Source organism: Epinephelus moara, chromosome 21 (assembly GCF_006386435.1).
Source record: "Epinephelus moara isolate mb chromosome 21, YSFRI_EMoa_1.0, whole genome shotgun sequence".
Classification (NCBI taxonomy): domain Eukaryota; kingdom Metazoa; phylum Chordata; class Actinopteri; order Perciformes; family Serranidae; genus Epinephelus; species Epinephelus moara.
The window spans coordinates 12,124,517-12,150,212 of record NC_065526.1 but is presented as its reverse complement, the minus strand read 5'-3'; the positions used below and the strand labels follow the sequence as shown (position 1 = coordinate 12,150,212).

Here is a 25,696-nt window from a genome sequence, read left to right as displayed (position 1 = left end):
TCAATGTACTGTCTTATAAGACAAAGAAACGCATTTGAGAAGTTGAAAACAGAGAAGGTTGGGTATTTTTGTTTGGAAAAATTATGATAATGCCAATTATTTTTCTGTAAATCAATGAATTAACTTGGAGTTTAAGCTTGGAGCCACTGGACAGTGCAGCTGAAAGTGGGAATCTCATGGGAATGTTCATTGTAAATTCCTAGATTAATCAATGGGATCATACTACTTAATTAACTTTAAAAGGTTGAATAATTTGCTATTTAAACTATTTATTTGCATCCCTGTTTGATGAAAAAAACTTTGATTTGACGCATTAACGTATGGGCTGTCAATGCGAGTCGGGGGGGGAGGTAAACAAGATGGCGACAACCTGAGTAGCAAGAGTAACACGAAGAGTCAGAAAATTTAACTGATATACCGATAGACCCAAGTGAAGCATTTGTTTCAGTCAGGACGGACATTCAAAGACGGAATTAAACCTGCAACGGGAACAAGATTCATGAGGATATAGGTGAGACCCGGTAACAGGAGTTAACTAGTTAGCTTGTTAACTAGCTAGCCAGCTAGCAATTTACAGTGGAATCTGAACGGCTTGCTAGCCAACGCAACTCCGGTTAGCTTGCGTTAGCTGGATGTGCCTGGTGTTTATCCGGTGTAAAGGCAGGTATGGATATTAGAGCTGATATCGGTTTTGGTATTAGGTGAGCGTAATGCAATGCGGTCAGACAACAATTTCCTTCTCCTATTTCGCCGCTGCTTTACCGGCAAATGAGGTGAAGTTAGCTACCGCTAATCTGAACGTGAAGCAAAGTTGGCTATTGCTAGCTGGCGCTGCATAACTACCGTTAGCTACAGTTGTGTGACGACGTTTCGGTTATCTTCCACAGTTGTCCACCGTTTGTCCTCATTCACACCAAAATAGCTGGCGGTGTTTTAAAGCAGGCGTTTGAGTTAAAACCTGCAATGGTCGCTAAAGGTGTGTATTGATGAAGCACAGAGTGTATGTTGTCAAGCTAGTTCATTCAAGCAGACGTGCTATATTAGCTTTCCAGTTAGCTAATAGTTAACACTTTAAAACATGTTTGTTTCAACTGAGCAACCCTAATGTCTATCGTACTCACACACGACTCTGATTAATTGAAGTTTGGTACTAAATATGTACTTGCATAAATTATATTCATTTCGTATCTCATGTGAAGCAGAACTGAGACCCAGTAAGGTTAACCGGTCAAGTGTTGATGTGTGGACAGATTCTTTACCAGAGATTGCTAACTTAGCTCACAAGCAATTATAAGCCATGTGTGTGTTTTTTAATAGTGTTTGAATGCCCCTTGTTTTCAGGCACCGGGCAGTAGGAACCGTGGTGGCATGGAGGACACCTGAGGACGGTTGGACACATTGGATGGCTCCGTCGACCTCCAGGAGCCGGCTGATACCAGAGATTGGGCTGATACTGCTGCATGCGTTTGGCTGTAGATCTGTGCTTGGATCCAGTCCAGCTGTACGCTCTCATTTATCTTGAGGAAACCTATGCCATGAAGCATGGACCTCTGACAGAAATGCTGTGCTGCATGGCCTTGAAGCGGGACTCCTTGCCTCTACCTAAGGCTGAATGGTATTAAATTTATATAGAAGTGATTAAGAGTTAAGCAGACAAGAATAACACTTTAGAATTTTTTTCCCCCTAATTTGCATTCAACTGCACTTGTCACAGATGTAGTACAAAATGCACAGTATAAAGCACTAACTTGGCACTGGACCCAACAGGTTCTTCACCTCTGTTCGCACCTCTTCAATGAAAAGAGCCCTAATGTTTACAAATTGGGATTGATCCCCCACCTCCTCCCTCAGCTCTCAGGCCTGATTATTCCCTCACCCATGTTCAGTATTTTGTAATTCATCTGTATTCCATCTTGTGGAATTAAAACACTCGGCTCAGTGCTGAAAGGTTACCAGTGGATTACTTTCCAGCAGCAATCATAGCTATTTGCAAACGTTTTTGCACAGGAGGCTTAAGTTGTCGCTGCTGAACTATCAGTCATGAGTACCGGCGAGTTGCATCATCTTGACTATCTAAATGAAAATGAACTGATGGAGATGGATACGTTCATTCACCGCATTGACTCCACAGAGGTGATCTACCAGCCACGGAGGAAGAGGGCAAAGCTGATAGGAAAGTACTTGATGGGGGATCTGCTAGGGGAGGGGTCTTATGGCAAAGTGAAAGAGATGCTGGACTCAGAGACACTATGTCGCAGGGCTGTGAAAATACTGAAGAAGAAGAAGCTGAGGAGGATTCCCAATGGAGAAGCCAATGTGAAAAAGTGAGTGTTGTTTTTCTTTTGGTTTGTCAACCTGCTTTGTTTGACCCTTTATCACCATTTTTTCCTCTGCACTCTGACGGTTTACGTCATAACACCAGTGTCACTGACTCCTAAACCGTGCAGTGTGATTTATGTATGATAAGGTGCAGGGTCTTTTCAGTTAGGCATTGTCAGTTATCCTGATATACAGTGGCATTGGCTTGACTGTAATGGTTGATCTTAATATGAGTTAATTAGTTTGAATCACCCCACTGAAAATTTAATGACAACAGTCAAATGGATTTCTTATGACTGTACCACAATGAGAACAGCTTTTCATGCCTGTCCCACTTTATTAGCCATCACTCCCTGTGCACAGCTCTTAATTTTCATTTCAGATATTTCACTTGAAATCTCAACTACCTTACTTTCAGTGCAAATACCAAAACAATATTTTTATGATTGTTTTTACTTTAGACAAAAAGCTTGTTTCTCTTTTAACTAAGTAATGCATCTCTGACCTCATCTGGTTGAAGGTTTCGTGTCTTGTGCACCCACCTCACTGTTGAATTTGGTTAGAAGCACACTCTGCTTCACCTGTAACCACACCCAACAGGGATGTGAAGTTGCACTCTGCACACCCTAAATACACTTCTGCATCACTGCATAAAGGTGAGAATTTCAGTCAGCAAAAGACAACAAAAAACTCCTTGCTTGTGTGTTCAAAAACGTTGCCTAAATAATAAAGTTTTAAATTAACAAAATTATTCTTTAAATCAGAAAATGGCTAGGCTTTTAACAGCAGGTGCCATTTAGTCAGTACCTATTCATACAAATGATATAATTTGTATGGCAATTACTGAATGGCTAATTATGAAACTAATATGACAACATGGACAAAGTCTTAATCTTTGCACACACAAACAGGGCTTTGTCAGTTCTTCAATGTACAGCAGTCATAATCTGACACAGAGCAGGACTGCCAAAAATCAGAGCAGTTCCGGAGTTAAAATGTCCACAGTGAAGGAGGAAATAGAGGTTACACTCCTGCTCCATACAGTGAGTTTATATGCAGTTAAATGGGTCAACTTTTTTGCAATAACCCAGTTTTGTAAATGCATAGACATAAATGTAGTCGCTGTGGTCGAGATGAAGGAATAAGAGAAACTTGGTCAACACACACCACTGTCTGTAGTGACAGAACATGCTGCTGTAACCAGATTTCTCTCGATTAGTTTGATTTTCTGCACAATAATGTTGTCAGTGCAACCAGAGATGTTCTTTTAAATCTATGGAAGAAACTATACAAATACAATGTATGTAAGTCAGTAATTTATTTAGAAAATACAGTGATGTTCGGTGCCAGTGTTTCTTAACACAGCACAGGGAAATGCATAATTTTATTATTTGTTATGCCTAAAAAATGACATTATGTTGAGAACATCACATAATTTTTTCTTATGCAGATAGTTATACATATTAAAATCAGGCTTTTACTTATTTAAGTATCTTAAATAGATTTTTTTAAAGCTAAAATGTTCTACTTGTTACCAATTCTCTTCTGTCTCTCTTCTCTGTCCTAATGCCTCTGTGATTTGGCTGTCATGTCTTAATGTCGAAACTTTTTTTTGCATCCCGTTTCCTGATGAGTATCAGAAGTTTTAATCACACAGTAGTTTATTAAATATTACTCCAGCCTTTCGCTGCGGGCCTGTGCTAATAATAGAGGGAGCTTTAGAAAACTGTCACAATGAGTTCACAGGGAGGGAAAGAAGAACTGCAAGATGGAGTGTTTTTAGGCTGCAGTCAAGACAGCAGCAGGAGAATGATGAAAAGCCTTTGGTGACAGCTCAGTAAAAATTATTTTGTTGGGATTATAAAGTATTTATCAGATACCCAGCCAACTTCAATGAAGTCTATCCCAGAATATTGTGATAACTATTCTAAGCCGGACAACTTAAAGTTAAGAGATGCCATATTTCCCCATCTCAGTCTCCAATTAGTTGGGACTGAAAGCAGCCTGTCAGCAGCTCGACAGCAGCAGCTGCAGTTCTCCATCAGTGTCTACACTGAATCCCTTCAGCTGTAGTATTGCCTTGCACTCAGAAGGGCTTTAATAGCACCAGCAGCCCAATTCACCATTTGCTAACATGCTGACGTTGGGGGGCGGGGAGAAAAGCTTTAAGATTAAAAAGACACTTCAGGTCACATTAAAGTGTATACATGCAAGTTGTTATGCCACTGTCTGCCAAATGTTGCACTAAAATACTGAAGTGTACATCTTTCTTGAGATGGACGACTAAAGAATGTAGCTGTTAGCTTGTGGTTCCAGGTTAAATTCACTTACCAAGGTAAAGTCTAATCGCAGGTGTCAGCATCCTGGTAAAACCTACATCATGAAGACAATATTTCAATCATCTCTGTATTGTTGTTATGTTCATGTACCAATCAAGATAAGCATATAAGAACAGTTTTAGGGAACACTCAGTAAAGTGAGACATGTAAAAGTCCTTGTGAGGAAGCCACCAAAAGGCCCTGAATAGTGCTGCAGGGCTCCATGTCTGAGACGATAGATACTGTGCATGCAACAACTGTTGCCTGGGCTGAAAAAATCTCACATGACAACTTGGTTTGTGTTTGCCAGATTTGGAGGTAGAGGGTAACAGAGTGAGATCCTGGACCAAAACAATACTGCTGTTTATAAGAGAAGTGAGACTGAGGAGAGCTGGAGCGACAAAGAAATGACTTAAAAACATTAATTTGAGTGGCCAACCCTACGACCAAGAATTTTAACAGGATGGATATTAGGCGTTGTACTTCAGATGTAAAGCTAAATGTATAAACTGATCCCACTCCCACCTTTTCTCAGTTCTGCCTTTATAATGGTACAGAATACCTTTTGTTGTATCATCCTGAAGTTGTCTTAACATATCTCATACCATAAATGCTGATTGTTATCTTCCCCTGGGTGATAAGGTGTTAGTCTGGAGCCCCCTTCTCACCTTTCTTGTTTTCAAAGGTGCATTTTTCTAATCCTGGCTATATTATATTTTCAGACAAAGCTACTATGGTAAACTAAATGGTTGTGCCACTCTGTTAATAAGTGCACAGCACTGTTCCTTGATGCATGAAATGAATTTGTTTGTGTTGCCTGTGCATGTTCTTTTTTCTCCAACTGTCTCGCTTGGTGGTGGCCTTATGTTTGCCATCCTTAGGACGCTGGATCCTCGAGCCTGTGAAGGCCCCGTCTGTGTGTGGATGCCGTAGTAGACCCCGGCCTCCCCATTCAGCCTCTTTTTAGCATTCCTGTCTGCCAAACACTTCCTGCTTTTACAAGGTTGCCATGGGGATGGGCATGCTCATACCCGCATTGATCGAGCAATGCCACTCCTGTTTCTACGGCAACACCCCAAGAATGCCGTGCCCTTGTTTGGAATGACAGGAGCGCACAGAGACACACACACACATGCCCTAAACTAGACACAGACTCTGGAGCAGCACAGTGTAGATGCAGATTTTGATCAGTTGGCTATGTTGCCACTGTGTGCCAGAGAAGCTGCCATATCGCTGAGTGCTGAAATCCTTTCAGCTCTGTAGCCTGCAGCAGTGTTTCCCACAGGATTTTGTGAGATCATGGGATCCTAGATGGTTTGAGGTCCACCGCCCGGAAGAAAATGTTTACACTTTAAAGTGAAATGAATCAATCTTGTGCACTTTGACAGCAAAATTAAAAGGCTAGATATATGAAGAACTTTACGCTCTGTGTTGTCAGAGATGCCCTGAACTTGTATATAATAATTCATTCTCAGAAATTATGGAGCAATGTGTTTCTGCAGCGTCTCAGGTATTTACAAATGCAGCTATTTCAAGGTGCTCAAATGTGAGACAAATTGATACTGTAAAAACACTTGATTTTTAGTCTGTATATAATGTAGAGTTTAATAGAGTTTAATAAAATGTAGAAGAAAAAATTCCAGCAAACCAAAATCAAAGAATAATATAATTTCCCTCACAATTCATTGGGATTTCTGATCTTATATGGGACTCCTGTGATTATTATACAATTAATTCTATTTCCATATGGGCTATATGTATTTTGTTTATGCTGTGTGTATTTCGAAAAGCGGCCGCAGTCACATGTATCCTTGGCTGGTTCAATGCATTTACCATAAAGGTCAGAATAAGGGGGGCACTCCAATTTCAGCAGCAGCTGCAGTCAAACTAGCCGTCACTTGCATCTTTGTGGTCAGATCAGCCGCTGCTAAAGTTGAATACAGATACAGACAGAGCAGAGCGAAGCAGAGCATTTTTTACTTTGAGCATTGGCCCATTCGAGCATTTGGCTGATTGCATTTAAAGGCCCGACGTAACTTTTTACTGGCCCCGGGCAGGGCCTTCAGGCAATCCTTATTGTTGGACCCTGCATGAACACATTGGTTGTATAGACATGAATGGCGATAACACAGCAAATCAGTCATGCCTAACTTTAGCTTATATTGTAGTTATGCTATGTAGCGTGTGAAATAGAGTATGGTGAATGTGCTAGGAAAGGTAGTATCAGCACTACTTCTACCTGGAGCTTGCATGTACGGAGCCTGGGTTTGGTTGAAGGTGGCAGTGCTGTTTGGGCTGAGAAAGCCATGCGTAAGTAAGGTAAAGGAGGTTACTGGGTTGGTGCGGGGAGCAGTGAGACCTGGCATTAGGAGAGTGTCTCTGGGACGCCAGAGATCACTGTCTAGCCTCCTGGAGGTGTCGTGGGACCAACTAGACGAAACACCGGTGAAAGGAGGTTCCCACCCGATGACCCCAAAGACATGTTAGTTATCACTGCTCACTGGTCTGTATAGTTAAGCCTTGCCATAATAGCTTATCATAGGGCTTCGGAGGTTATTCACTGAGTACTGATCCTTTCTTTAGAGCACAAACTTCTTGTGTTTATTTGAAAAATGCCTACAAAGTGCGGGGCTGACTGACTAGGAGTGAGAGATGCTTTGCTGAAGCAACAGTGCAAAACACAATGTTTGCTGTCTTTTATGATAAAATATTTTGTAGCGGGACAAATTGTGGTAATTAATGAGAAAAACTGCTGCAGGCCTTGAACGCTCAAGGTCCATCAGCTCAGATTTGAACTCAGAGACTGCAGATGGACTGCAGCAGTCACTGTGCCTTAGTGGCAGCGCCGCCTCTGTTTTATGATTTGTTTAATGGAAACAAGCCGTGATGCAGATGCAGCTTGGTTTGCTATATTTCAGATATGTTATCTGCTCTTGCTATTCAGCCGAATAGCAGAGATTATGTATGGCTTAAAGTGATGGTATCCATTATGCCTCACCGTATTTTAATCATAGCTCTGTTTTAATGTGCGCATGAGTCAGCTGTGTCTTTTTTTACCAGTGCAGTGATGCAGCAGTAACTGCTTGTGTGTGTCTGTGTGCAAGAGAGAGGCTGACGAGGCCCAGAATATCCATTCGTCAGTAGTAAGATGGTGTATAAGGCGGAGGACTGACATAGCTCATAAACCGCTGGCTGATACGGGACAGAAGTGCTCCAAAGTGTTTGTTGTGAGATTTTGTCAAAGTAAAAAAGAAGACAGATGATGCCTCAGCACTGTAGGGGCCATGAAGATTGGTGTTTTTTTTTCCTTTTTGGCTCAGGCACACTCCCTTTGCAGCTTTGACTTGTCATTAAATCACGTGTATTTTCAGGAGAGGTGGGGAAATCTATTTGAATAAGAGTAAAGATCGATGGTCTCTATAAAAGTCGATCAGAAGAGCCAATCAGATGATGCAAAACGCAGGACAATTCCTCAGCATGTCTTGTGTCATGTCTTAGACGTTGGTTACATCATGGTTTAAATGCGATTATGATGACATGGCCAAGACAGAATTCAACCTCAGAACCCACATGCTATAAGTCTGGTGATGATTCGGCCTCTTGGGGCAAAGACAAATATTTCAGGAGTTCCATAGTTGCTAGCAGATGTCTGGATAACATATCTGAGCCAAGACTTCCTCTTCCGTGCCCTTGTCATTCTTTACAGTCCAATTAGGAACTTGAGATGCTGCATACACACAGTTATGACTCTCTGTAAACAGATATCTGCATGAAAGCTGATACATAGTTTGAAAAGCTAATAAAAAGCTAAAACGATGTTCGACGAAAGCTGATGGGTTCCGAGGTTGTGTTTCCGCCAATGCATTCGGCCCTTTATGCTCTCCACACGGCCTGTTTTCTTGCATGCAACCAAAGCCCACTCTAACAGAATTGGTGAATACTACTCTGACTACAAGTGGATATTAGAACAATTCAGATACCAAAATCTTGTCCCGCTGCCAACAGATTGTGCATGAGTGCACCTAGGTCCATTATGATGTCAGACATAGCTGTGTTGGTACTGCATGATGCTATGGAAGGAGGGAAATGGACTTAACCAGCACAAAATTTTATGATCTCCTAAGGAAGAGGGAACTTGACATAACTCAAACAGTACGTAAGCTTTCAGAGGCACAATTTTCAGGGTCCCCAGAGGGCTGTGCTTTAATACAGGAGAGGGATTTACTGTTGTTTTTCATCCAGTTCAATATGAAACATAACTGGCAGTCAAGCTAACTGGTCCCGTTGGAAGTCATTGTTTGACTGAAACACGTACACAGGATTGCATATAGTATTTATTAAATGCTTATTTAGACGCTACTGACAATATAGTGCAGCACTATCAACTATGTAGCGGTGAGACAAATTGAATCTAAATTTAATCACACAGTTCCTGTCCCTAATTGTTTGGCAAAACCTCAGTATTTCCTCTGTGTTTGCATGTCGGTAGGAAGTCCAGGGAAGCCTGTGGTTTGTACGTCATGCTCCTCTCCTCCAGATCGAAATTCATTAGCGTCCTCACTCGCAGCTCTCTGATGAATGTCGAGTCTCCTGGGTGGTTTGCCATGCTGGTGATTTAAACCACTTCTCCCTGGGTAGCGAAGTGAACTGTCAGGTTATCTTTCTTTATGAGACCAGTGTAATTGACTGCAGCTGCACTCAGACTATATCAAGCCTTACAGTATCATTCCTGCAATTCTGTTTTGTACGAACCACCTTCTGTAAGAGTCACGTTTGTTTTCTACTTTATATTCTTTACTTTTTAATGGATATACAAAGTTGGATTGTTACTGAATCACAAAATTCATGTGACTTTCATATAAAGAGAAACCCAAAACAGCAACTACTGTCCTAAAATTATTTGAGTTTTCTCCCCAGCTCAGCGGCTTATTAGAAATGCCAGTAATTAAACAGATAATGTACTTGTGCTCGTGCTATACAGTGCCGTATTAGTGCGGCTGTGCTGATGTGTGGCACCTGACCTTTACTCTGTGATCACTGCAGCCAAGAGCCAGTATTAGATGATGTAACACTCCCTGTACATTTGCTTAATTAATCTTTTGCATGATTTTTGTCCCTGTGTCCATTTACAGGGAGATTCAGCTGCTAAGAAGACTCCAACACAAGAATGTGATTCAGTTGGTGGATGTGCTCTACAATGAAGAGAAGCAGAAAATATATCCTTGCATATGAGATTTTTTAGATGTTGAATGTTTATGTTGCTGTTGGTGAAGGTTATTTCTGTGCTTAAATGTTTCTACTTGTTAGTTATGAGCTTTATAATGGGCTCACTTTATTAAAGGATCTATTTGTTTGATTTGGCAAATCCCCTTGACTCCTGACTTACGTATATGGTGATGGAGTATTGCGTTTGTGGGATGCAAGAAATGCTGGACAGTGTCCCAGAAAAAAGGTTTCCAGTATTTCAAGCTCACGGGTGAGTGTCTGTTTTTCTCTCCCCTCTCTGCTCCCTCTTTCCCTCAGCCTCCCTGCTATATTTAGACTAAGCCTCTCTGCAGCCATCGCTCCAGGCCTAAGTTTAGCTCCAAGACTGCAGGGCCTCTGCTGTTAAAATAACTGACCATAGATTGTTGTGAATGTGTGGTCGCTGCTGGGAAGCCGCTGACGCCAAATTACTAAGTGATCTAAGTGATGAAGGTTCATGAAACCACAGCGACAAATTGTTTGATGTGTTAATTTGTTTTTCTGTTTACATTGTATGCAACACTTTTGCTCCTCTTTTAATTGTATCCATCAACCCCTCTCTTCCTTTTTGCAGGTACTTTTGCCAACTCTTAGATGGCCTTGAATATTTGCACAGCCAGGGAATAGTTCACAAAGACATTAAACCAGGGAATCTGCTGCTGACCACAGACGGGGCACTAAAAATCTCTGACCTGGGAGTAGCAGAGGTGAGCTCATTCTGCAGCATAGTGTTGTTGACCATGTATGGGGGTGGGATTTTATATAACTACTAGATTTTGGCAAACTTTCAACATAAAAGTTATATTTTTGTGGACGCAGCCATCACAGATATACACAAAACACAGTCAGTGGAAAAGAACTGTCCATCAGGAAGCTTTTAAGCTTTAGTGCGCTTAAAATAATTGTGTAGAACTGGTTTCTTTATCTGTATTGTATTTTAGATAAATGTCCACTCAAATGGGTGAATTTGCCCATGTTACTGTAGATTTTGTATTTTAGAGACTTTCTTTTAAGTGGATGAGTGTAAAACAGATTTTGTCTCCATGTGTCAGTCTATTCTATGTTTTTATTATCAAGTTTTATCATAAGTTGTGATTCTAGTTAAGATAGCGTTGCTTAAAGCTGGAATAGGCAGATGTGGAAAAGCAAAAAAAAAAAAAGAATTTGAAAAAATGCCCTCCTCCTGCAGCTCTCTCTTTCTGTCTTCACTCGGCCCCACTCTCTTTCTCTCTGTTTAGTAGACCACAAAATCAGACAAGAATTAGCTCCCCACCCACGGTCCCTACTCTTGCTCCCTGCTGCCATGGACTGCTAGGAGGAGAGCGGGCAGCAGTTCTCGAGCTTTGATTAGTGGCTGCAGTGGCACAAATTCAGCCAGCACAAACCCCCAGCACAGGGTGCCACATCAGGCTGCTGGCCAGTGGCAGCACCAAGTCTAACCTGTGTTACGGCAGCAACAGATGTTGGGTATTCTGTTGTCATTCCCCTGGAGCTGGGATTTGTGCTGGCTGGATTCAAGTTGCTGTAGTCGCTGGGTGTGGGTCTGTCTCTGGAACTGCTGCCCACTCTCCTCCTGGCGAGGTGGTGTGAAGTGGTGGGCACTGAGGCAGAGGACACACTCTGATTCGAGGCTCTTGGTAACGTTAGCTACATAAACATGAACTTGAAGCAACAGCTGTAAGCCTTGGGCTCAGGTTTGCAGAAAGATACCCTATTTGCAACATTTTCTGTCCATCTCTGAAATGCTTTGTCAAGACTGACACGTGTTGTTTGATAAATCAGGCTTCCTTGTTTTGGTTGCTTTGCAGTGTAGGCATTTGTTGCCAGTGCTGGAATAGCAACTTACTCTGCAGGTTTTTCTAATTCTGCAGAGTAAGTTAATCAGGCTTTCACCAAAAGAACATGTATGTACATCTGTCTAAAAATTACCCGTGACTCCCTAAAGTCTCTCATCATAGGCTAGATTTTCTAAAGCCTGAAAACAGAGCCAAGAGGAGGTGCAGGTGTCTTGTTTTCTCTCCAATCGTTTAAATTATTATATGCTCAAAGCTTATTATGGGATTTTTGCCCAGTGACGTCAACTTAACGCTGCCTATCCCAGCTATTAAAGCAAGTAGCAACAAATTATTTCATAATTCCTATTTGTGGTTATAGATAAAAAGAAAAACTAACTCAAATTCTAACTAATCTTATCATCCCTATATTTTTTAGGCCCTTCACCCATTTGCAGAGGATGACACATGTCGCACCAGTCAAGGCTCTCCGGCCTTCCAGCCTCCAGAGATTGCCAATGGACTGGACACCTTTTCAGGGTTTAAAGTGGACATTTGGTCTGCTGGAGTAACACTGTGAGTCGTCAGGGCCTCAGTTTGCTGAAGTTTACACAGAATGCCTTAGATTTCACCGCATTTTAAAGGCCAAGTAATAGACACAAGATCTCGTAAGCTGTTTTAATATCTGCTATAATCAGATATTGGTTGCTCATGGTCATTTATAATTGTCATAGAAGAAGGCTCCTGCTTAGGGAGCTCTGAAGTAAGACACCTCTCAGTCATTCTTCTCAATCCTCTCTCTGTGTACTTGTCATACATCGGTGTGCCTGTGCATACATTTACATTCTGTTGTCCACCCCTAAAGTCCTCAAAAAGAGCCTATCCTACTAGTGATTCTGAGAGATTTCAGCGAGGACTGACCAGTAATGGTGTGTGTAGTCATGTTATACTGTTAGAAATAGCCAGGGCTGTGGTTCATAATTGCCACAAGGGTGCTGTTAGATTTTACAGAACAAAGATAACACCAGAAAGGTCTATCTGAACATTAGATATGTGAGAACCATTGTGGCGACTGTAAACAGTATCCCTGTCTATGATACACTTAACAGTATTTGTTGACTCCTCCTTCCATCCTTTCAGATACAACATTACAACAAGCCTGTATCCGTTTGAGGGGGACAACATCTATAAGCTATTTGAGAACATTGGAAAAGGAGACTACACTATTCCTGAGGAGTGTGGACCCCTCCTGTCCGACCTGCTGCGAGGTGAGTGCTAGATAAATGACACACCTGGCATGTGCGCTCCTCCTCTCTCTACAAGGCCACAAGCCCCCTCTGATGTTGCAGCCTCTTTCTGTAGCATATACAGACAGGGCTCACTAATGTCAACTTGAAGGCATGCAAACATGGGCTGCGGGCTAAAACATAGATTTATACTCAAAAAAAAGCACCGCAACCCGAAAGGACGAGTGCAAATGGCAGTGCTAGTGCTTGTGATGTCAACCTCAAACACACAACGGTAACGTTACTGAGGCACAGCAGCAGTCCAGGACACGTTTCAGGCTAACTGGCTAAGAATATATCTGTAGCTCAAACGTAACAACAGCGAAATATGCTGCTTGATTTGTAAAATGTATGGTGCTGCACATTTTAAAGGGTGATGTCAAAAAAACATTAACTTTAAAGTCACCACTCTGATGGCGTTTCTCGCACAGCAGGAAAAGAATAGGGCATAGAGACAAGAGACGAGAGAGAGTGACCAAAGAAAGACTAAGGACCAAAGTGGTGGAAGAAGTATTTAGCTTTTTTACTTACGTAAAAGTATTTGATATCTTACTTAAGTAAAATAACAAAATATTAGCATCAAAGTATACCCACAGAGCAAAAAGTAAAAGTACTCATTGTGTATATTGGCCCATTTTAGGACATTATACAGGCTGTTGTATGTATTGACTTATGTTTATTGATGAATCTAATTTTGCAGCTAGTAAAGGTGGGGCTAGTTTGTCATTATATATACTACTAAATAGCTTTAGAATTTCACCAAGGGATCAATAAAGTTTTATCTTTATCCATATAATACATATACATAACAATTTATCTGGTGATTATATTTGTGTTGAAAATCAAATCTGAATCTGCAAAGTATCTCATAACTAATCTTGTACACTGAATGTTGTGAAGTAAAAACAACAAATTTAAATTTAATGGAGTAGCAGAATAAAGTAGTAAAACATTGAAATACTCAAGGAGAAGACAAGTGCCTCAGAGTTCTACTTAAGTACAGTAGTTGAGTAAATTGAGCAAATCGGTAAAAATCCCCCCCTGCTGAGGACACTAATGCAGCTCGAAGAGACGACCACTAGAGAGCAGGAGAAAGAGACAACAGATTACAGCAATGTATTATAGATCAGATTATCCCAAGGACAGCAACAAAATGCAGTCTGAGCTAAAGATAGGACATAGGAATAAGTCTCCCCCCAGAGTGTATAAATCTTTATGTGAAGCGTTTAAGGGCGGGGGATTCCCCGCCATTTTGAAAAATACATTTCAGGCACTGTAAATGTTTCCATAGAGCCACATCATACTTTCCCATCAAGGTGTTGCCTTGGTTACATACCTATGCCGTAGTAGTGGATGACTCATAGTTCAGCGTGGGTTTTGTCTATTGAGTGCTGTATTTTTGTCATAACAGTAGATGACTGTGTCATGCATCATCAGGCAGTGTGATGCATTCATTTTCACAGTGGCTGAGGAAAGATTTTCACCTGGTGTGTTTATGATGATTACAAAATACACAAACAAAGAGTGGAATGGAGGTATAAAAAAAAATCTGTGATGGAGTTGGTAAGGTGCTGTATGCAGTGAGAGCAGTGAGAAATCACATTGAAGTCCTCGCCAGTCGCACTGTGATCTTTTCTGTATGCGTCCAGTAGGTGGTGCTGTGACACTGGAAGTCACAGTGACTTCTCAGCATGCGAGGCTTCCTCCAAACTGTAGAAATCCCTCCAGCTGTTGACGTAGTTTCCATTGATCTGGAGCCAGCAGCAGAATACTAAACACTTCATAGTCAGGCGTTGCTTTTCCCGACTGGAATGCTGCAATGCTTCTGCCCCCTCTAAAAACCCCATAAAAGAGTCAGGAGTCTTTTATGGTGAAATGTATAATCGGCTGAATGAATGTTAAATCCAAAAAGAATGTTGGGAAGATTATGTTTGCGCCATCAATGAAAGAATGAAGTTGAATGCCTTGTCTTGCTTGTTATCCATCTTATCTTTACCTGGTGCCACATGGAGAGATTTTGAACAATGTCTTAACCGTGAATAGGGGGGAAAAAATTGCCACATTCTGGCGCTGTTATAACTCATCGAGTCTCCATCCCCCATTTTGTGTGAGCGTGTGACGTCTGTGTGTGATGACGCAGCACCTGAGAGATAGTCAGTCCATAATTACATGGTCTAAAATAAGCCCAGTGCCACAAAAGGTGTCCTTCAGCAGGCGCAGCACTACTATCAGCACTCTGCACGCTGCCCCTCTCTGCCTGCTGGGAGACAATTACATTATTAGGTCTGGATAGGCACTGCATCACTGCTGCCTTATCACACTGGCATTCTGCTTTTCCCACAGATTCAGCCCACATTATGATAATTAAGGGACAAAATCTTCATTACATTGGTACAGCTGTTAATGCTACTCATATTGATGTTTCCGTACTGTACCTCATTGACTCCTGAAGCTTTGCAGGATGCCTACACACACAGTGATGAATGAGATTATTATGTGCATTAATTAATGTTCCTTGGACGAGTTTATCATCTGTCTGCCGTTAGCTCGCTCCTCGCCGCTGCGGCCTCCCACGAGCTTATGTTAAACTCTTGACAGATAGATGATGTGAGTGGAGAAATTGTTCAGGATTGTTGTGATCCAATTGACCTTTGCAATGTTTGTTTTTCAGGAATGCTTGAGTACGACCCTGCGAAGAGGTTTTCCATACAGAACATAAGGCAACACAAGTGAGTGATCTAGTGCATGGCATTCATCATCCATGTATGTATTTAAAAACGTTCCTGACCTACTGTAAGTCACATTGTTAAAGTCTGATTCATTGTGTTTATTTTCTCCCTGCCTGTTTCTTCAGCTGGGTGCGTAAGAAACACCCTCCGTCTGAGCCCCCTGTGCCCATCCCTGCCAGTGCAGAGAGCAGGGATCCTTGGCGGAGTATGACGGTGGTGCCCTACCTGGAGGATCTGCACGGCTACACAGAGGAGGATGATGACGAGCTCTACGATGGAGAGGATGAGATCATATACACTCAGGACTTTACAGTGCCAGGTAAGCGTGAACTCCGACAATTCTTACAGATGAGCTCAAGATGCATTTAAATATTTGTCGTGTTTAGATATTTTCCAGCAGTTTCGAGCAGTCTGTTTAGTAAAATTCTTGTTTGTTGTTTTGTTTAAGTCCTCTATTCTCTATGTTTGACTTTGGGAAGATGAAGAGCTGTCTGATGTGTCATTGTTAGCTACTTCCTCCTCTTGTATGACAGCGCTGAATTGTCCTTCTTAGGCGTCTGTTACAGAAAACAACATAGTAGGGCAGCAACTAACAATTATGTTTGTTACTGATTATTTTCTTGATTAAACAATTAATCGTTTGGTCCACAAAATATTAGAAAACAGTGAAACGAGCCTGTTACAACATCCTACAACCTAAAATGACTTCAGCACGTCTTGTGTTGTCCAACCAACATTTGCAACCCAAAATATTACACAAACTATGATTGAAGACCAAGGAAAGCCGCAAATCCTCATGTTTGAGCATCACCTTTTTGGCATTTTGCCTGAAAAATGACATCAACAATTAAAGTATTAACAGAATAGTTACAAATTAATGTTCTGTTAATTGTATAATCGATTGACTATTCACTGCAGCTCTGCATTGCTGTAAAGTTTAATGTGCCCTCACCAAACTTCTTCCTTGTGTCAAAAATGGGGTTGAAATTTTAGACTTACATCAACTTCTAACTAACCCACATTAAACTGTGGCCTGTGACTAAAAGCCATAAAACTATACTGAATGCTTTTCACCAGAAAGCTTTTTTGCGATATATTGAACATGTGCCTTAAAAGACAAGGTTTAGGTTTAACACAACATTCGAATGCTGTGCTGTTTCCACTTATCAAAAGATTGGCAGTTTGATCCCTGGCTCCTCCAGTCTGCATGTCAGTGTATCCTTGGGCAAGATAATGAACCCCAAATTACTCTCGATGACTGTGCCATCAGTGTGAGTGAGTGTGAATATTTAACTGCTTAGCAGGTGGCACCTTGTATGGTAGCCTTACCATTGTCAGTTACCAGTGGCAGCTGAGTAGGATCGTTTCCGACTTGTGTGATCTAAACATTTCCAATAACTGCAGAGCGTTTTAAGTCCAAGGTTCAACATTTATCCAAAAAAAAATAGATCATAATCATTTCCAGAATTCATGCTGTGTTTTTCTCTAACAAAATATTCTGCATTTATTTATATTTGTTTAGCCTTTTACAAACATTTTCACTGCAGTCAAAAAACACAAAGGGAGACATGCACATGTGTTAACAGACGGGTCTAACAGCACTATAAATTACAATCCTTTACTAAAGAAAGTTGATTTAATCAAATTAACCACTTTGTATTTATTTATTTATTTAGGGTGATAACGTCATAAAATATGACAACAGATATTCAAAGCATAATTCGCAACCTCAAATGAAGCTTCCTATCTTAAAAAAATACATTCGGCACAGCCCTACTAAACAAGGCTAGATCAATCAATCAATCAATCAATTTTATTTATAAAGCCCAATATCACAAATCACAATTTGCCTCACAGGGCTTTACAGCATACGACATCCCTCTGTCCTTTGGACCCTCACAGCGGATAAGGAAAAACTCCCCAAAAAAACCCCTTTAACGGGGAAAAAAAACGGTAGAAACCTCAGGAAGAGCAACTGAGGAGGGATCCCTCTTCCAGGACGGACAGACGTGCAATAGATGTCGTACAGAACAGATCAGCATAATAAATTAACAGGGCAAAGACTCAGAGGTCTGAAACAGGCTACACTTCAGTCAAATTCTTTTTTATTTTATTTTTTTATTTTTTTTTAGAAAATGATGAGATGTTTTCTTGCAGTGAACCGTGTGTACAAACTTTACCAGAGTGTTTACTGACTTTGGGATGAATAGATAATGATAGCATCTTTATATTTGATTTAATTTGTTCCCCAACCCCAACTTTCATTTTTCCCCCCAGAATTCAGATCCTTTATCTGTTGCTAGGCAACAGCCGGTAATAATACATGCAGTCGTCAGTGTCGGGTATCTAGAAGTGGTGCCCCACATAAAAACCAAACGGAGCTGCAGAATGTGAATGAAGTGATCTAAAAATAGTGCTGTTGAAATGGTTTTGGTGTGGGCGTATGAATGGTTTTCCAGGGTTCACTCCCACACACACCGTTTGATAGGATGCTTCATGTGAATTAAATGAAATGAGTGTTTGGTAAATTAAACAGCAGTATGACCTGATGTTTCTCTTAAGCAGTAACTACATCTCACTGATTTTAATATTCGCCTCGATGTTGCAGTTTCTGTGTGGGAAGTAATTTAAAGTTTGTCACGCCCCTGCTTCACACACACACACACACACACACACATTAAGGTTAAGGCCTATTTTTCACTCAGCTGATTTCCTGTGGTTGTAGGTTACTATTTCTCTTGTTTCTCATGGTTATCTGACCTGACATTTCGCTGGTGCTGCTGACAAATGAGCTTTTTAAAGGTCCCCTTTCAAAAAAACATGTTTACAGTTTTTACAGCAGCAGGTCTGTGGTAATTTCCATCCATGCAATCACTCAGACTCGTGCTATTACCTCACGCTTGCTCAGTGATGCAGCAATCAAGTCAGCACTTGTGTGAAACTGTGATGGATTTTTTTTTTTTTTTTTTTTAAAAAAACCTAATATTCGTGTCTTTAGGACAAGTGGCCGAAGAGGATCGGGATCAGGGGCACGCGGACCACAGTCCAGCTCTAGCCAAGCCAGTTTGTGTGAACGGGACAGAGGGGGGGTCTCTGAACAGCAAGGCCAAAGCTGAACGCAGATCCTCCTCTTCATCCAACCCCTCACGTAAAGGAGTCTCCACAGCCAGCAAGATCCGCAAGCTCTCCACCTGCAAACAGCAATGACCCCCTCCCCTTCCTCCCTCGGCAACCACCCACCTGGTGAGTGTGTAGACTGCTCACAAAAGCTCTGACTGAATTGTGCTGCAGAAGTGCTTAGAGGACACCTTCCATACAGTAGACAGAGGGAAAAGATAAACAACCAAGGAGAACAGATGAAAAGATAACGGCGTGTTAGAACAGACGTAGAGATGAGTATCAGGAAGGAGGAAATCAGGGAGGAGAGAGTCTGTGTTGATATTCAGAAAGCAGTGCTCTGACTCACCACCACTCCCCAGGCAAACACATGGGCGGTTTCCTATACAGTCACATAAACTAGATCTGGACTGGTCCGGTTTTTGAGCATCACTTTCCGACTCTCTGTTAGGATTTTATTTCGGCTGTAGCCTTCCAGGGGTTCGTCAGCTGCCCTCGTTCAGGCGGAGAAGTGGGGCAGATTTATGCTGCAAGCATACACACCAATTTAACAGGTTGTCCTCCTCTCTTTCCAGTTACCACCCACAGTTTGCTCTTTCAATCTCTCGCACATACAAACCAGTCACGGCATGAGGCTGTTTGTCATGAGTGCAGTGCAGAGGAGATGCTGTGTATTAATTTGTTCAGGCGATGACTCACCCTGGATGAGATAAAGTGGGCTGTGGGATGTTTGTCTCTCTCTTTCTCACCCCGTGGATGATTCTTTCCGTTTTAACAGCACCAATTAGTAGTTTCTTGTTGTAATACTGTGATACTTTCAACTCAAGGAAACTCGCTTTTGGTCATGATATGTGATGAGATAAAACGTTAAGGATGCACCGACTGGGAAATTCTGGGCTGATACTGATAGTTAAAACAAGAATTTGGCCACTACCAATGTTTTTTTGTTGTCGTTTATTTTTTATTTCCCCTTTTGTGCCAGTGAAACAAAGAAATCTTCATTATGAAAAAATAACTGTTGGGGGCTGATCAAGGCATTTTTTAACTAATTGGGATCAGCTATGTTTAGCTATATAGACCCCAATCCCATCATTTCTTTTACGTGCGCTGTCACACAGGTTTGTTCTTTTACTACACAATATCAGCCCGATTATAGCCCGACGCAGCGCCGTACGGTGTCGGCTCGGATTGTGAATGATAACGAGTGTTGTACGCGATAATCCATCGTTTTATCTTGTGTAGTGTGTCATAGTAGACGACAACCGACGCCACGTCTGGGACGCCTCACGATGTTCCAACACAAAGTTTAGCATGTTAGATTTTCTTTTTGTCTTTCACGACTGCTCCCGTCACAGCCGTCACTTTGACCAATAGAAATATAATATTGGCTGTAAGCCAACAGCAGCCCAGCCTTTTAGATATTTGCTCTAGGGACGTTACCACAACAGAGTAAAAGGGGAAAAACGATGGCGTGGAACAACAGAGGCACTTTGTTAACCCAATGAGTATTGTTATTAGCATCAAGCTAGCAAAGAATGTAATTTAATCATAATGGAGGATATAAAGTAATAACATTAAAAATAATGGCTTTTACTCACCACAACTGCAGAGGCTACCAGCTTCATTTGAAACAGACTAAATTATAATCAGGCCGTTATTTATGATTCCCTCTGTATATTTATACTTCTACTTTTTATCCGCTCCTGTTTGCCTTGATAAAGTTAATGCATCGCGCTGACATTTCAAACTCAACACTTCCTGTATCTGTATAGAATTTAAAAGCCCCTTATAACCTCGGCTGAGAGAATCCCTTCATTTTTTAAAAAGGCTTTATTGTGAAACATTTGCAGGAACTTGTTGTGGAGGATTCGGTGACTTGCATGTTTGCGTACGGTACTTAAAATGTAGCTCCTGCCATCTGGTAACACTTTCTACGTAACTACAAGAACATTTCAGCTGACACATGAACAGACACAATGACTGAAATAATTGTAGTAATAATAAAAATAGGACAAGAATAACCCGATGACATCACACACGTCGTGACAGACAACCGGGGATGATTGGTGTGGACCATCATGTAGTGTGTCATGTCTGTTTGTCAAGTCACGGCACGATTTTATGACTCCACAATGGCGTAATCTGACATAGTGACTGTCAGAACAGACAAAAATATCATGTAGTGTGAACCAGGCATCATGTGCACTTGTTTCATTTCAGCTGAGTATGAGAGAGTGTCTTGACCTTTACTGGTTTGAGATTAGTTTATTAATACAATCCACGCAAAAGATGTACAGATGACAAAAATCAGCACTCGGACGAACAGAGTACAGTGGAACACAGTTCCTCAAGGTAACTCAGGCAGAGGCTGCACTGAAGCAAAACACACTAGAATACTTTCTTAAAATGAGAGAGAAATTCACTAGAGACAGCGACAAGACCAAAAAGATAAAAGAAATGTTTTATTATTTTATACTTTTTTATTGTGTAATAAATAAAACATTAACAAGGTGGATGCAGGCTTTTTTCTTCTCTTAATGCATTGCAGAGCTATTCAGTTGTCAAACATATACACTGGATTGATTTCAATAACTTAACTGTAGCTGAAGTGTGCACAGTGCAGCTGTATTATCTAGGAAAACAAAAGTATTTGAGTGGGACTCGGAATCGGTAGATACACAATAATAGATGTGACTTTGAATGAGCACAAATTCAGTAATACAAAATTTACGAAACAACCTCCTGTCACATGAGAGACATTTTTTCAATCACTGCTTCAAAAGCCTTTTTTATCATATATAATTTATGATAGTTCCCTCTTTAATATCTTTTTTATATTGATGTGGAAAAAAAATATCCTTTTAAACAGCTGTTTTTATTGGGTTTCTCTCCAAAAACTAAATTTTATGTGATTACATTTGAACACCTCATGATAATGTTATAATTTACCTTCATCCAAATCTCATTTTAACTGAATAGAGCTTGTACATATCTTTTAATGTAACTCATTGCAACCTCTGTTAGCTATTAGTTCCCACCACCGGCTGCTAGCAGCTAAGGTTAACTAGCTCTCCTGCCAATTTCAGCACCACTTTGTTGTTCACAATGTAGCTGTACCAGGGGCGGCAGTAGCTCAGTCCATAGGGACTTGGTTTGGGAACCGGAGGGTCGCCTGTTCAAGTCCCCGTCCGGACCAAAATATGGAGTGTTGACTGGTAGCTGGAGAGTTGCCAGTTCACTCCTGGACACTGCCGAGGTGCCCCTGAGCAAGGCACCGAACCTCCCAACTGCTCGGAGCGCCTGGGCAGCCCCACTCTGACGTCTCTCTGAGATCTCTCCACTTCGTGCATGTATAGGTCCTGTTTGTGCATGTGTGTGTTTGGACCTGTGTGTAATTGACACAACAGAGTGAAAAAATTGAATTTCCCCTCGGGGATTAATAAAGTATATAAAATTTTAAATAAAATAAATTAGAAAGAAATAATGTGGTGCATTCTCTGAGGTGTTGACTCACAAGTACAAGTTCACTGTGTCCTTTCGTGTCCCAGGAAAAATCTCTGTTCGTTCCAAACGTGTTTTCTATTGTCCCTCGAAAAGAGCTGTGCTTTTTAGCCTGTGCAGAATTGATGTGACACAACAGAAAAACATCGGTGAATGTCAGCTTATTTGATGTTAGGGTGATGCAAGTCAACTAGGCAAATATCAACAGACAAATCAGTGCATCCCAAATAAACTGAAAATGAAACTCCACCAGACGTCTGTTATACTCTGTCTTTTGTCCTTCTCAGGTTGATCTGTCCCCGTCCTTCTGTGTCTGGACTCCTCACAGTTGTGAGAGAAACCTGCTGACGTTAATGCCCCCATACCTCCTTGGACCACTGGCCTGCAGAGTCTTTTGAAGATGCGGTATGAGTGACGGGGAGGAGGAGGACAGCATGAAATGTTCTTTTTGCTCTGAGACTGAGGCACTGGCTGTGAAGATGGTGGTTTTTTTTTCCTCCCATATTTTGGCTCCTTTAAACTCTTGTCATCCAGTTCTGTCATCTCCCCTCTCCATCCTGTCGTCCTCTTAGGAGGGCCAAATGTTGCACCGGACGTTACAAACATCATCACCCCTGTACCCCACCCATCCACCCCACTCTTCCCCACCTTCTGTTTCTTTGACTACCTTTGTTTTTACAGAACCCTAATGGCAGTTTTTAAAACACATTGTGATGTGTAAAAAATTAAAGAGGAAAAAAAAAGATAACAAAAGTTATGAATAATTCTATATTTAAATCTATAATGAGAATAATTATGATAGTACTCTACTACCACCAACATAAAAAACTGCATGCTGTACAGAGCTGGACGAAAGGGAAAGTGCTTGGTTTGTGGACAGACTGATAGACTGAAGCCTTGAGATCCACCGCTGACCTGTTGGGGATTTTTGATTTCCATTTAGGTTTTTTTTTTTTTTCTTTTTCTTTTTTCCAATGAATATTTTTTAATTATTATTTATATAAAATATGTCCCAAACAGGCTATTTTGTTGGATGATCCTTTCTGTTTCATTTTGAGTTGAACATATTTTTATTATGACGTACACGTCAGTGGTTTATGTCCCTTTTTTTTTCCTTTTTTTTTTTCTTTTTTCTTTTTTTTTTCAGTGTTCATTATTTCACCAATCCTTTACAAGGTTAGACTTCTGTAGGAGTATGCTCGTCTTTCTCTGGTGTTTGCACTAGTTCGTAGTCAGATCCTAGAATATCAAGAGCCGGTGCCGCTCAGCTGCAGGCGGTGTGCTGTCACAATCACCCAGTCGCCTGTTTTCTAGCGATGCTGCTCTTTGTTGCGCCGATCACATCAGCGGGAGCCCCCCCCCCCTCTTGCGCAGCCAGGCCCATCGTCAGTCCCTCTCTGGGAATAGATCAGAGAGCAGGTGAGTCACAACTCTGAGGGAGGGAGAGAGCAGCACTTCCCACGTCAGCAAGGTCGACAGAGAGATCCTGCGTTCGACGAGGAAGGATGAAGAGATGTGTCGCTTTAACAGGCTGAAGAATATTTCAGCGGTATGATTAGTATGTCAGGACACCTTTTGCTTTCTGTTCTCATGGTAATGACTCCGCTGTTATGACGTTTTCACACAGTACATGAATCACATTACAACAGCATAAAATCACAGGTTGGGGAGTCACTTTTATTTGTTTTATTCAGAAAAATGTTCAGTCCAAAATGAATATGTGCCTCAGTTGGTCCCACAAGGTCTAGCCTTTGTCAAGGCTGCAAGACATTTGGATTTTCTGCACTACTCTTTTTACAATAAAGCAGATGGTTCACCATGGATGAGGACAGAGACATGAGTTTCATAACATACACACAGTCATGTACTGTAGCTCAAACCCAAGTCCGTGTGAAAGGAAAGAGGGACAAGCTGTACCCACCATCGCAGTTTCCCAGATGACATCACACATAACATGCAGCAATGTTCTCGTGTTGAAGAGATGCAATTTAACATGAATGCAAAACGAATATTACATTTTACATCCATACTGGCAGAGCGAGTGGAGGGAAAGCTGTTAAACCTGTGACTTTAACGTGTGAAGACAGGATATCTGCAGAGTATTACCTCAAGGGTAGGGCTGCCAATATTCTATATTTTTATTAATGTCCACAAATTGAATGAAAACCAACAAGGGTTGTTTCTTAGGGGTGTAAATCACAAGTTCCATCTCAATATGATATATCAATTCTTCGGACAACAATAACATTTGCTGTTACCACAAAATCTGCCATGAGGCTGCGATTGATATGAGACGATACCACTAAATTTCCTCACCACCTTTTTCTTGGCTGCTTGACATTATCTGCCTCTGTTATGCGGCTAGCACTGCTTGAATCTTGAAGAAGACAGAAATGGTATCACAGAAGTGCCATGGGAATTTCAAAATAAAGGTGTATCCTAAAGATGACAATATGAATCGCTTTACATCAGTAACACTGGATCAATTGAATTGATTTCTCGATCCATATTAATGTATCCCGTAGTTCTGGGTGACAAATACATGCCTTTATCTTTTAAAGGCTAAATAATTTACTAAAACAGCTGAGCACTGGTTTGTTTTTTTTTTGTATATTTTTGGAGTAAAGAGTGAATTTTGGTGCACAAATTTTAAGCTGTGCATTAAAACATTTTGTGCATTTTGGTCCTTCAAATGTCTTAAAATGCTTTAAAAACAGTTTTATGAATATTGGGCCTTAAAAGTAATTGAAAAGTCTTGAATTTGTGACGTCATAATTGCCATAAATATTTTATCTGGTTTTATTTATCCATCTAAATTGTCAAAATGAGTCAAGATCTTGTGCTTAAAAGTCGACATTTCTGATGTTACTAATCTTCAAACCCACAAATGGACTTAATACTGCCCAGGGTGGGGCGGAAATGATACAGTGTAGTATCGCGATATTTTGCGTGACGATATTAAGAAATTGTTTTGGACGCTGGTATTCGCTGCCTAACCCATGTGAAATTTTTTTTTAATATAGTTGGGGTTTTTTTTTGCCAACTGTTCAAAATGGTATTAATAAATCGTATTTTATTGTAGAGGTAAGTAACGTTACAGTTCATTACTTTTATCAGCAGCTCCTGGCCCTGCTGTCGCTCTACTGTCGCGTGCTGGACTGTGAGGTCCACACCAGGGAACAGTGAGAGTCCGCCCATAGACACACACACACTCACAGTGAAGGAGCTAACTGTTAGCATCACACGGCTAAATATTACGTAACGGGTTAAATGTCAAAGTCGAGCCGTTTCTGTGTCGCTTTGAATTTGTAAGGACCGTTAAACGGCCCGTTTCTGATGTTAGCCGTTAGCCGGAAGTTAGCTGTTGCTGCTGAGTTAGCTCGCGCTAACTGGATAGACGTTGAACTGCC

General features: G+C 41.1%; 1 protein-coding gene across 3 annotated transcripts; it reads left to right on the top strand.

The window, feature by feature from the left end:
* The first annotated feature begins 339 nt into the window (after positions 1–339).
* Positions 340–25,010, top strand: stk11 (serine/threonine kinase 11). Of its 3 annotated transcripts, none has more exons than XM_050033004.1 (11): positions 340–511; positions 1,342–2,324; positions 9,770–9,853; positions 10,024–10,113; positions 10,456–10,588; positions 12,093–12,229; positions 12,794–12,921; positions 15,611–15,668; positions 15,794–15,987; positions 18,667–18,911; positions 22,574–25,010. In XM_050033004.1, the coding sequence occupies exons 2-10, from the start codon at positions 2,041–2,043 to the stop codon at positions 18,873–18,875; spliced, it is 1,317 nt and encodes a 438-aa protein (XP_049888961.1). In that variant the 5' UTR covers positions 340–511; positions 1,342–2,040; the 3' UTR covers positions 18,876–18,911; positions 22,574–25,010. The 3 variants fall into 3 exon arrangements, with proteins under 3 accessions (XP_049888961.1, XP_049888964.1, XP_049888963.1); XM_050033007.1 differs by lacking the exon at positions 340–511 and adding an exon at positions 644–664; XM_050033006.1 differs by lacking the exon at positions 340–511 and adding an exon at positions 767–976.
* Positions 25,011–25,696: the final 686 nt, after the last annotated feature.

Excerpts from the sequence above, each read along its gene's own strand:
- stk11 (XM_050033004.1), top strand. The coding sequence starts at position 2,041 with ATGAGTACCGGCGAGTTGCATCATCTTGACTATCTAAATGAAAATGAA. Across the intron at positions 2,325-9,769 it reads GGAGAAGCCAATGTGAAAAA|GGAGATTCAGCTGCTAAGAA; the intron begins GTGAGTGTTGTT and ends GTCCATTTACAG. Across the intron at positions 12,230-12,793 it reads TGGTCTGCTGGAGTAACACT|ATACAACATTACAACAAGCC; the intron begins GTGAGTCGTCAG and ends CCATCCTTTCAG.